At 38.3% G+C, this 12,089-nt stretch overlaps 3 protein-coding genes across 3 annotated transcripts; 1 reads left to right on the forward strand and 2 right to left on the reverse strand.

Annotated features, from left to right (window-relative positions):
- Positions 1-2,244: 2,244 nt before the first annotated feature.
- On the reverse strand, positions 2,245-3,932 carry atp6v1f (ATPase H+ transporting V1 subunit F). Its single transcript, XM_032590205.1, has 2 exons — positions 3,703-3,932; positions 2,245-2,672 (listed from the first exon to the last, which is right to left on the reverse strand). The coding sequence occupies exons 1-2, from the start codon at positions 3,858-3,860 to the stop codon at positions 2,471-2,473; spliced, it is 360 nt and encodes a 119-aa protein (XP_032446096.1). The 5' UTR covers positions 3,861-3,932; the 3' UTR covers positions 2,245-2,470.
- On the forward strand, positions 3,911-5,485 carry lamtor4 (late endosomal/lysosomal adaptor, MAPK and MTOR activator 4). Its single transcript, XM_032590206.1, has 4 exons — positions 3,911-4,025; positions 4,124-4,207; positions 5,091-5,208; positions 5,288-5,485. The coding sequence occupies exons 1-4, from the start codon at positions 4,023-4,025 to the stop codon at positions 5,383-5,385; spliced, it is 303 nt and encodes a 100-aa protein (XP_032446097.1). The 5' UTR covers positions 3,911-4,022; the 3' UTR covers positions 5,386-5,485.
- A 1,069-nt stretch (positions 5,486-6,554) lies between these two features.
- Positions 6,555-11,660, reverse strand: LOC116737176 (ADP-ribosylation factor 4). Its single transcript, XM_032590203.1, has 6 exons — positions 11,406-11,660; positions 10,047-10,127; positions 9,125-9,234; positions 8,985-9,056; positions 8,786-8,911; positions 6,555-7,047 (listed from the first exon to the last, which is right to left on the reverse strand). Exons 1-6 carry the CDS (start codon positions 11,470-11,472, stop codon positions 6,961-6,963), a joined length of 543 nt encoding a protein of 180 aa, XP_032446094.1. The 5' UTR covers positions 11,473-11,660; the 3' UTR covers positions 6,555-6,960.
- Positions 11,661-12,089: the final 429 nt, after the last annotated feature.

Consider the following 12,089-nt stretch of genomic DNA (forward strand, 5'->3'; position numbering starts at 1 on the left):
CAAGTGCTCAGGTGGAGCAGGAAGAGGGCCAGCGGATGTAGAAGTAGCCATCATCATCATCATCATCATCATGAGTAACAGCATCATGGTGGGAAGCAGAGCGGCGCTCTGATGCAGCTCCGGCCAACTGAAGGGATTTATACTCCCTCCATCTGATCTGAGGTCAGTTTTGTGCTGTTCATTTGTAACCCCTCAATGTTCGGCTCAGGTCCAGCAGGTTGACTTCACAAGGTTCACTGTATTCATCCTAACAAAAGAGGAAATTAAATTGGTGGTTAACATCAGTCCAGCAGCTTCAGCCCCACAATTACAGACAGCAACAGAGAAAAGGGCTGATTGTGATCAAACTTAATGTATATCATTAATCTACATAACTAATCTCGCCTTTAATATAACTAACAATATATTTTGGTATAGGAAATAAAATCACACGTGTAAAATTCAAAGATAAAGCAAACTACGAAGGAACAACTCCCAATGAGCAGTTAGCAGCAGCAGTTAGCAGCAGCAGTTAGCAGTAAAATTAAACATAGCTAAAATGGACATTAATAATGACAGCAGTTAAAAACATATAGAAAACACAGCAAAATTACTAATGTAACTAACACTGTATCTGATTAAATTTGTCTAAAATATGTGTGAAAATATAACATTTCTAAAGAAAGCACACAGCTGTTAGTTACCAACGGCAACAGAAAAAAGGGGAGGATTACTGCAGTTATTGGTTGCTATGGTAACCACCAACCGTCAAGAGCAGCGTAACAGAACTTAAAACACCGATGAAAGTCTGAAGAAACAACTTGTTGACTAAAAAAATGTATTCAAAGAATAAATTAACAAATTTTGACAAGCCTCACATCTGTAATACTGTTAAAATAAAACCCCGTTACACATACTGTAATAGAAGATATTTTATTGATTCCCAAAGAGAAATTAATTGAGTGCATTTTCTCTGATTGAGAACAGTTTGCACTTTCTGATATTGTGATAAAACTTTAAAAAGAAATAGTTCCTGTTTGGTCTCTACTGGCCTGCAGATCCTGGGGTTGCACAACACTTCAGCATCAGTGTTTTCTGTCCTCCATTGAGGGTCAGCTCATGTTTTTCTGAACTTCAGCAGAAGGACAGAAGCTTAATGATGAAGTTGGTGTTCTCACTACTTGTTTTTATCTCGTCTGGATCTGATCCTGCTTCATTCCTTACTATTTCAAAAGAATTAATGAAGGAAAAGTAATTTCCCCAGCAAATTCACCCCAGGGTAAGAGTATCTACAAACAGGACCATTACATTTTTTTTAACAAACCTTGTTAAGAGTGGTGAAAAAAAGTGTCTACACACTAAAAAGAGTACTTCAGCATTACTTTTTGAAGATTATAGCCACATAAATCACAAGTCCTTTTGGAGAAAACCTTAATTGTTAAGCACAGTGGTGGAGGAATTATGATTTGGACATTACAGGTATTTTAGACTTTAAAAAAAAAACAATTCAGGATTGACCTCAGATTAAAGGGGTTATAAGACAATGATCTAAAAAAAACTAAAAGAATCAAAGTGTTCCAATGACCCAGTCAAAGTCCAGATCTTGATTTGGATACAACTACATAGTCCGATCTCAAAAGTTCAATATGTACTTTTTTAAAACATGTTTTTCACATATTTGTTAAAAGTGACAGAATGTAATGACAGTATGAGACAAACTATCTGTGAATAGATATCCTCTGTCTAATCCCAGTGCCAAGGAGAAACAGCCAATCAGAGCCAGGAGGCAGGTCTTAGTGCTGTTAATCACTCTAAGTGATTGCTGTGAATGCTAAGGTTAGTTAGCATAGCTACCAAAGGCAGTGAATAAATGGTTTTCCTGTAACAGTGGCTTGTTTCTCCACAATTAGCACATTTTTATCACCAGTACATCAGAATGATTGACAGCACTAAGACCCGCCTTCTGGCTCTGATTGGTTGTTGCTGGTTGAGAACGGTTCATTACTTCAGACAGAAATAACAGAGGAGGTGGACGAGAGCGATCCTTTCACAGATTATCTGTCCCGTAACATACTGCCTTCACATGGTGACAGTTTTAACAAATATGGAAAAAAATGTATTTTTGTAAAAGTTAAATACTGCAGCTTTAAAGGAGTTAATAATAACATTATATGTACTAATTAAAATAAATGAGTTTGTGTAGAAAAGAATTTTTAAACCCAGTTGATGTTACCCTCTCTCTCTCACTAAATATAAACAATGAACTCCACAATCACAAATATATTTTATTAATTCCAACATCTGTTACAATTTTATAAGTTAACACATCTGCACAAACACTGATGGGAGGAGAACAACTGCAGAAATACACACAAAAAAACAAGACGACACTCAGTCACATGAAAACTGAGCATCCAGTTCCTGGAAATCTCAGACGACATGCCGTGTAAATAACCAGCGGATCAACACACTCAGCTCGTTTATCAGCTGTTTATCGGAAATCCTCTGCGGAAAACATGCCCTTGGCCCGGCGCAGGATGGAGTCCTTGGACGCGTCATACGGATGCTCTTTGGACGGGATCTCCAGCACCGCCGGGATCGACTGCATGTGAGCGTCGATGGCGTGCCGGATCATCTCGGCGATGAACTGGTTGATCAGAATGATGGCGATGTCGTTCCGCGCCAGGAAGCTCCTGCAGGAGGAAACAAATGTCCAAACAGTTAAAATAACAGGGGAATCTTAACAGGAACTAGTTCAGATCAATGAATCTGTTCAAATGTAGAAATCTGTTCAGAGCCAAGAATCAGATTTAAGTCGGGAATCTGTTCAAGACTAAGTTCAGAATTAGGAATCCATTCAAGAATCAGTCATTTGTTCAAGAATATAAAAAAACCTCCTAATATTCAGAATCAGATTTCACACCAGAGTCAGGAATCTGTTCAAGATTGTATGCAGAATTAGGAATTTGTTCAAGAATCAGTTCAGAGTAGGTAATCTGCTCAAAAATAACAGATTCACAATCATGAATTGGATCAAAGACAGGAATCTGCTCAGGAAGTTGGAATACATTCAAGATTTTTTAAAATCTATAATAAGGTACATTGAATGTTTAAAATAAATCATTGAAATAATAAAATACTTCCATTGCACTGTTATTTTTGGCTCTGTGGGTATTCCATACCCATGTAGCACCAAAATCCTTAGGAAATCATTTTACTTTGACAACCAAATGAAAAAATATATAATCAGAACAATGCAATATCAGACGAATATTTACAATACTATCAATACATATAATGAGGTCATTCTGATTGAACATAAAGCTTTATATGCGATCAACAATCAATTAATCTTAAAAACTGTTTCATTTTGAAGAGAGTCTGGTATAAATAACAAACATGTTAAAATTTTGGTTAAATTTACAGTTTTCATTTATGTGTCGTGATTAATATAATTATAGACTCTCTTCCAAAATACACCAAAAAACAGATTACAGAAACTAAAATCATTAAACATGAAGTGCATGAGTTGGGGAGGAGCTTGTGGGCCCGAACCACAAGCCACACCAGATTCCATTCAGAATTTTACAAATTTAATATTCTCATCAATAATGTTGTCTGATTATTGTTGATTACACCCGAGGTCTATTTTAATTTTGTATAAATTTAAAATGAGAAGTTTCTGGTGTGTAGATGTGAGTATAACAGTGTATCGGGCCTCACTTGAACGTCTCCTCGATCTCCGTGATGCTCGTGTCCTTCTCCACCACCAGGAAGTTCGGCTTTCGGTTCTTGTTCAGCTCCCCGATTCCACCGAGCAGAAAGCCCGTCACCGTGTCTTCGTCCCCGATCACGGCGATCAGTTTGCCTCGACCCGCCATAGCCAGCTGCTTTGGTCCAGTAGCACCACGGAGAGACGGTTCGGATCAGCAGGCTTGATCATGTGAGTCGCTGCGTCAGTGGTCACGTGACGGTCACGCAGCGGCAGCAGGCGGAAGTGAAGCTGCAGTTTGGACAACAAACCGTAACAGAGAACGTTCAGTATGGTGAGGGTTTAAACTTAATATTTTCTGAGTTTTGTTTCTTCGGAAGCTGATGAGACGTTCACAGAAGCCTGTTTTTTGTTTGTTTGTTTGTTTTCCAGACGACGGCGGCTCTGACTGCGGGTCTGGAGCGGATTCCGGACCAGCTCGGGTACCTGGTCATCAGTGAGGACGGAGTTCTGGCTGTGAGTTTGGGCAAAAACACGAGTTTCTCCACGTTTAACCACGTATTCAAAGTACAGAACACAGTGTATGGAAAACTAAAAGTGCCACATTTGTCTATCGACGTATTCTACAGCAAGCTGATCGAAACATGGTTGAAAATCAAGCAACGTTTTGTGGCAATATGATTCTGAAAACTTGCAACCCAATCAGGTAGACTTAGACTTAAAATTGAATTAAAATTTTAGGTGTTTGTTACAAAACGTTCACATTTTTTACAGTGTTGCATAATTTGGGAAACGTCAATTACTTCAAAGTTTAAGTCACATCATTAATGTTTAAACTTACTGATGTGTTGAGGAGATCCAGGACAGATGTTCCCACATGAGCACAGCTCAAAAATGATTAAAATATTATGCAAAAAGTAAAAAAAGAAAAAATCTAGCTAATTTCAGAAAGTTAATAGAGTATTGCAGTCACCCTGAGAAAATAAAAATAAAATTAGGAAAATAAAGTAACTTCCTTTTTGTAATATTAGTTTATTCAAATACAACTTTTCATAATTATATTTGTTCTTAAATCGTATCTATTTATTAAACAGACATATTTCAAGCTTTGATTTCTTTTCATTTTGTGTTTTGTGTATATATCATTTCTTTTCTGGTGACTGTTTTATAAAGGAATAGTTTGAAGTTACATATTTTTTTTTTTTAAAAAGTGTCTCATATCTTTATTTAAAACAATTTACTATAGTGAGATTTTTTTTTTTTCAATATCGCACTCCCATACTTCATTGACAGCATCGGCTGTTGGAAAGCAATGCTAATCCACCTCATTTGCTTTTGCCATTCATCTTGGTTTGAAACCAACACGGACTGGTTCTGACAGAACTCCTCACCTGTTCAGTCTGCAGGTGAGCTGGAGAACGATGAGCACACTGCAGGTGTGATGATGCAGATGGTCCGGACGGCCTGCCGCTTCCGGTTATCCGGGTCAACCGACGCGCCGTTCAAACGCATGTCAGGTAACAAAGACGCTCGTTTCACCAGAGAGAGATCTGATTGGCTCAGCAGCTAACCAGCCTGCATGCTTCATGTTTGCAGTAATTCTGGAGGATTTTGTGTACGTAGTGACGATTTCAGGTCAGAAAGTGTTTGTGGTCAAACGTCAGAACATCCAGCATGAACCAATCAACGTGTAGAACGTCAGCCGGAGCGAACGGGACGAAGGCGATGGCGTCATTTTGTGATTTATTTTATTTTTGTTTACGTTGTCTGTAAAATAAACAGTTTGAAACTTGATCTTCTGATTTTACTGCCAGTTTTCTGTGGAAATTTAAATGAGATCCTGAATCGAGTTACTGATGAAATTCATGAAGTTACAGAATGACTCTCAGGGACTGACTGTCGCCTAATGATGGAAAAATAGCTCATTTTTTATATTTATTTCCCCTCTGGTGAGCCAGACTGTTCCATCTTTAAGAAATGTCTTAATCAGTTCTCAATAGTTTTGTAGGGATTTTAGTTTATCTTGGTTGCTTTTCATAAAGTCCTTATAGCTTAGCATAAACTGAACAGACACATCAAAGCAGAACTCATTCCTGTTTTTGAACAGATTCTTGCTTGAACCAGTTCCTGTTTTTGAAGATTCTTCATTTTGAACTGATTCTTTTAAAACTGACTCTTCCTTTGAACTTATTCCTTTTTTTTTTTTTTTTTTTTTTACATATTGTTCCCTCAAGACTGATTCCCATTTTTTAAAATATTCTTTGAACCAATTCCTGGGTTTGGACATTTTCCTTTGAGCCAGTTCCTCTTTTTGAAGATTCTTTTGAGCTGAATGTTTCTTCCCTCTAAACTTATCTTTATTTTTGAACAGATGCTTCCTTTGAACCAATTCCTGTTTTTCTACTCCCAATTCTTCCTCCTGAACTCACTCCATAACCTGAACAAACATAACTCCAAGTGAATTAATGATATTGGTCAGATTCTTGATCAACTAATTCCTAATATTGAAAGTGTGAACTGATTCCTTGGTTCTTAGATTACATCATAATCTTTTGATGAACCGATCCTATGTAGGATTTGTTCAAACTCTCCCTAAATGAGCTGCTTTTAGTTAAAACCACATATGGGATCATTTGCAAATCAAAGTTGGTTCTGATTATTGATCAGCAGGTTAAATACTGAAAAATCCTATTTTTTCTGTTCATTAAATGCATTAAACTCTTGACTAATTTTAGTCCACAGATGCTAAAACGACCAGTGTGTATTGCTTCATTCTTGGAATTTTTTTGTGCTGTTTTTTAATCAAAAGTAGGTCAAAGGTCAAGGTGAACTTTTAGTGAAAAAGTGCGCACTTAAGGAGACATGAGAAGAAAAAAAAACCTTTATTGCATCGTTGTTGCGTCTGTGTTTCTTCCTCTTCACACTGATAAGGAATGAGGAGGCCGTCAGGTCGGCTCTGTGGAATGAGTCACATGACCAGGTAACTGTCACCTGTCGTAAGCCCCGCCCCCCTTTCCCTACAACATCCTGTCACATGATCTGGAGTTAAAACAGATTAAAAGAAAACAAACCGACCTAACAAACAATAGAAGAAGAGGATGATGGGAAACCAGGTGAGCTCAGAGTCCATGACATCACTTCCTCCTACAGATACATTTATAATTTAAAAAAAACAAAAAAACAACCCAGAAACAGTCCTGTGAAATGCTCCTCATCCTCCCTCCTCGGTTTGTACACGGTGACATCATCCTGCTGCTTCCTGTAGGCGTCTAGCGTTTCGACAGCTCGTTGGACAGCCAGTCCAGACCCTCGTAGAGACCCGTCCCCTGAGTGGCGCAGGTGGCCTGGACGTGCCACTGGAACCAGAAACAAACCCATCAGAACCAGAATCCATTCAGCATTAAAGCTGCAGTTTGCGCCTTTTATTAAAATCTGATTTTTACTTATTTGTTAAAATTGTGACGGTTTAAAATGAGGAAGGAATGTGAAATGATTCATCTTCACTTCCTCCCTGAGCTACTATTACCTAAGAAAATCAGAGCCAGAGGGTGGGTCTTAGCGCTGTCAACCAGCATCATGTACACGCTGCTCCATTATGGTTTATGAATCAATTCAGAATTCCCAGGACCTGCACCTCTAGTAGCAGAGCAGTGCACAAAGAGTGATTGACAGCATTAAGACCCGCCTCCTGGCTCTGATTGGTTGTTTGTAGTTAGAACTGGGAGCACTGGGAGAAGGCTGAGGAACTCCATTTTTTCACAGATTATCTGTCTCATAACAAACCGTTTCAACAAATATGTAAAAAAAAAAAAAAACAACTTAAAGTTACATACTGCAGTTTTAAGAAACACAGCATACTATAAATTTCTAACAGGAAATACAAATAAGGACAATTCTCACTACTGAAGCGCTAACAGAACTTGCAAAACTATTACAGCAGAACATATAAAAAGTGTTAGAAAAAAAGTGACTTTTTGTAACACTTCAATAGGAAGTGTTTCAAAAAGTCCTGACGCAAGAGAAAGGAAAGATGTGAAATGTTGGTTGCATCATTTCTGTCAAAGGGAAGGAAAACAGTTTAATTGAAAAACAACCAAATTTCTAACACTCTGAATTAGGGAATAATAACTGCCAAAGCTTCAAATAATCATAGGAGACATGAACTGGAGAGATTTGTGTCCTTTTCACATTTTACCAGGTGTGTAATGCACATCACAGCCACCAGGAGGCAGCAACTAGAGCTGAAGAAATGAAATAATGTTTAAATGTCACAATGACAAATTTTACTGGACAATAAACTGTCCCAGAAATTCTTGTAATAAATTATATTATTATTTTGAGACCATTTTTAAGTAATATATTAATAATGACATAATAATTCAATCTCGCCCTCCAAATGAATAATGAACTTTAATTTTCATCAGGACTGGAAGATATTTTAACTATATCAAAAGTCTAGACCTAATTCCAGCTCTGGGTTTGTGGCAATAAGACAAAAAGTGATTATTTATAACATTTTCTTTGAAATAATGTGAGAAAATTGTTTCAGACGACAGGAAAAAAAATCTAATTCATCTGAGCTGAGCTGAGTTATTTCAGTTAATAGATCAATCTCGATTATACTGACAATTGTCAGATTCTGCAGATTTTTAATTTAAACTTTTTCTGCACAATATTAGAAATGCATTAAAAGATACAAATAATTCCAGTCAAAATTTTATTGCCTAAAATGCAGCAGAGCATTCCTTTAGTGAACGATCGATCATTTGTAGCAAAGGATGCATCTGCATCTTACTGCCAATACAGTGTAGGAATTATTTTATGGATTACCTGATTAATAATTGGATAGCAAAATGTGCTAATTTGAGTTTTTGTTTACAGATTATAAACAAAATGAAACTTTTAAGTAAAAATGTTTAATTTTTTAGTTTTGGCTGCTCTGAATGTGTTGTTTCAGCAGATGGAACTTTTTGAGTCTGATTAATCGTAAAATAGTTGACGATTATTGCAATAATCGATTATTCTCGATACCATCCTATGCTAAGCTTCCCACAGCTCCTGTTCTGCAGGTGGTGATTGTAAATCCATCCTTACAGTTCTGCTGCGCAGGCTGTGCAGGCCCAGTTTGTCGGTGAGTTCGCTGACACCCATGGCGTTGGGAAGATCCTGTTTGTTTGCAAACACCAGAAGGACGGCGTCCTTCAGCTCGTCTTCCTGGATCTGAGGGAGACGGAGTCATGTGACCCATGATGTCATTGATGACAGATCATGTCCAGATCCACTGATCACTCACCATCTTAGAGAGTTCCTCCGCCGACTCGGCCACTCTCTCTCTGTCGTTGCTGTCCACCACGAAAATCAGACCCTGCAGGAGAAGAACCGGGTCAGAACGTCGGTAGCCGCAGTTTGAGGTTGCGCCTGCGGGGGGCGTACCTGCGTGTTCTGGAAGTAGTGCCTCCACAGAGGTCGGATCTTGTCCTGGCCGCCGACGTCCCACACCGTGAAGCAGATGTTCTTGTACTCCACCGTCTCCACGTTAAAACCTGAAACACGCAGCAGCCGTTAGCGAGCGCCAGGTCAGGTCAATAAAATTTGTAATAAAAACAGAGCTAGTCTCTCACTGAGCGCATGCAGTGAAATGGTTTTTAAAAGACCAGCTTGAGAAAAAGAGTTTCCATTTACGCAGATGACGTTCTATTTATTCCTCCAGATATTAAATCCAGAAAAGAATCCACATTTTTCTAAAAGGTCACAATAAGTTGGAAACATTTTGTTTGGTTCGCTAAAATTTCTACATTTAAGGCTTTTCTGCAAGGCCCTGCTCTTGGTTTGGACGACTAGCCCCTCTGGTTTGGGGAGTTATGATGCGTAACCATGGCAACAAGGTATTGTTTTTTTACCATTGGGAGTAGCTGATTAGCATCTGAAAAACTCAAACAATACCCGATCGGCAACCCAAAACCCAGAGGAGTTGAAAATGAGGCTTCATGAACGCAGAGCAGTGAGAAGTCAGTCAGACGCAAATTTAAAGAGGAACGGCAAGAGCAAAAGCAAACGAGGTGGATCCACTCATATCAATGGAAAGTTTAGTGGAAGATAAAAGTGAATACAAAGCAGGGCTGATTTGGAAATTAATGTTCCAGAGTATGAACCAATAGAGTAACTGAAGTCAGGAATTGGTTGGTTGCTGATACTCCTGATCCAATTCTATCCTAACGGACAAAAATAAACCCTGAAGTTCATGAAGGTACAATGCAGTAACAACAATTTCTTCCAATAATCAATATTTCATCTCATCACCCCTTCTCCTTTGACCTTTGAGCATTTAGCTGCTGGCAGAACGATCTGAGCTCACCGATAGTTGGGATGGTGGTGACGATCTCTCCGAGTTTCAGTTTGTACAGGATTGTTGTTTTTCCAGCTGCATCCAGACCCACTGAAACAAGCAAAGGCAGAAGATTTCTGATTACTGACACTGATCATTTGGCTGATATTTACTGGTGTTTAAAAGGTACATATGTTAAGTAATCACCCACACCCTTCTACAAAAACAACTATATTATTTTAGCCAACTTAAAATGGCCATTTATGTAACCAGAATAATTTAGACCAAACACTGACTCCTGTTGGACACCACAGGAAATGCACAAACATATTGATGATCAGATCTATTTCATCTTATGTAACTTTTCACCCTAAAAACTCAATATTTTTCAAATATTTGCAACTAATTCTTTACTTTTCTTTTCTTTAAATCCAACAGTTTGTGAACAACAGAGACACAAATCCAGAATAATAGAAAAGCATCCAGAAACAACAATTCACCCAGAACTAAACCTTTTTACTAGAAACGCAACAGCTTGCCTTGCTGTGCCTGAAAACTGGACTCAGTTTCCTAAAAACAATAAATACACCACATAAAAACAAAACCAATCCACAACTTTATTATGGTTAAACAATATATATTTACAGATATTGTCCAGATCTTCGACTCACATAACTAGCAATAAAATAAATATAGATCGTAATGCAAGTGGATCAAGAAAACACTACAGACCAATAGTTAGGATCCACTGACATTATGACATCATATCAGTCATAATATCCTTCCGTTTAGTCAGGATCCCCTGATATTATGTCGTAATATCAGGGGATCCTGACTATTGGAGATCAATTCAAAACTGGAACCAGTCTCAAACAAATGGACACAAGCTACCCGAAGTGGATCCAGTCCAACACAACTGGATCAACAGACTAAGGAGTGGATCAATGACAAAACTGGATTAATAGCAACAATAGAAGAGAAAAACTGATATGAAGTCATAAAGATAAAGTAGATTACTATTTCTGAAAGCAAAAAACTACACAGAAACTAAGAGAACTGTCTCTAAACTGACAGAGGCTTGATTCTGATTATTTCTGACTGGATCAGAAGCTTAATGGAAAAAGATTAACTGAATCTGACAGTTTTAACAGATCTACCACTCCTTCCGTTTAGCTCTGACCGTTAGCGTCTGCTAACTAACTTAGATTCGATTTGATCCGTTTTCTTTAAAAGTCGCAGTAAAACATAGATCAGCACTAACGTAAACCGGGTGGTAGCGTAAAGTGTGACCGTTGAAAAGCAGCAGTTCGGCTGTAGAGCTCGCTTTCAGCCAGCCGCCGGTACTGGCCCGATCAGCTCGGAGCTAGTTAGCCTAGCCGCAGCGCTTACCCATCAGTATCCTCATCTGTTTCTTCCCGAACAGCCTGGAGAACAGAGACGAGATGGTCAGACCCATTTTTTAATAAACAACGTCTTCCAGAGAGGCAGCCTGGGTAGATGACAAGCCGAAGGTGGGAGCTTTTAGGCGCTTAGCCCGCTGAGGCTGCTGTCAGAACCGAAACACAGGCGTAGAAGAACCGGATTCAGATAGAACTGTGGGCGCTGCTCCTCCTTGGTGCCACGTCCAGGCCAACGCGGAATAAATGACGTCACGACTTTGAAACAACTTTATTAACAACTCCAAGAACAATGATGCGTTTGGGTCCTCAGGAAAAAAGGAAGATATGGAAATTCTATTCTCATAAATTTGATATTTTAGCTGTTAAACAAAATCTCTTATACAGCGGGGTAAAATAGAAAACTTTGAGTTGACTGAAAATCAATGTGAAATAGACCGAATAGATGAGCCACATCTAAAATTTTAAAAGAATTTCTTTCTTTTAAAATTTTAACCCTTTTCATATTTTTTTTTAGCAATTTTTTTCTTTTTCAATCAATTTCTTGAAGCTCATCAAGAAAATGCAGAGTGTGTGCAAAGCAGTAATCACAGCAAAAGGTTGCTACTTTGAAGAAACTAGAATATAAGGGGTATTTTCAGTTGTTTTACACTTTTTTGTTTAGTGCATATTTCCA

Source organism: Xiphophorus hellerii, chromosome 17 (assembly GCF_003331165.1).
Source record: "Xiphophorus hellerii strain 12219 chromosome 17, Xiphophorus_hellerii-4.1, whole genome shotgun sequence".
Lineage (NCBI taxonomy): Eukaryota > Metazoa > Chordata > Actinopteri > Cyprinodontiformes > Poeciliidae > Xiphophorus > Xiphophorus hellerii.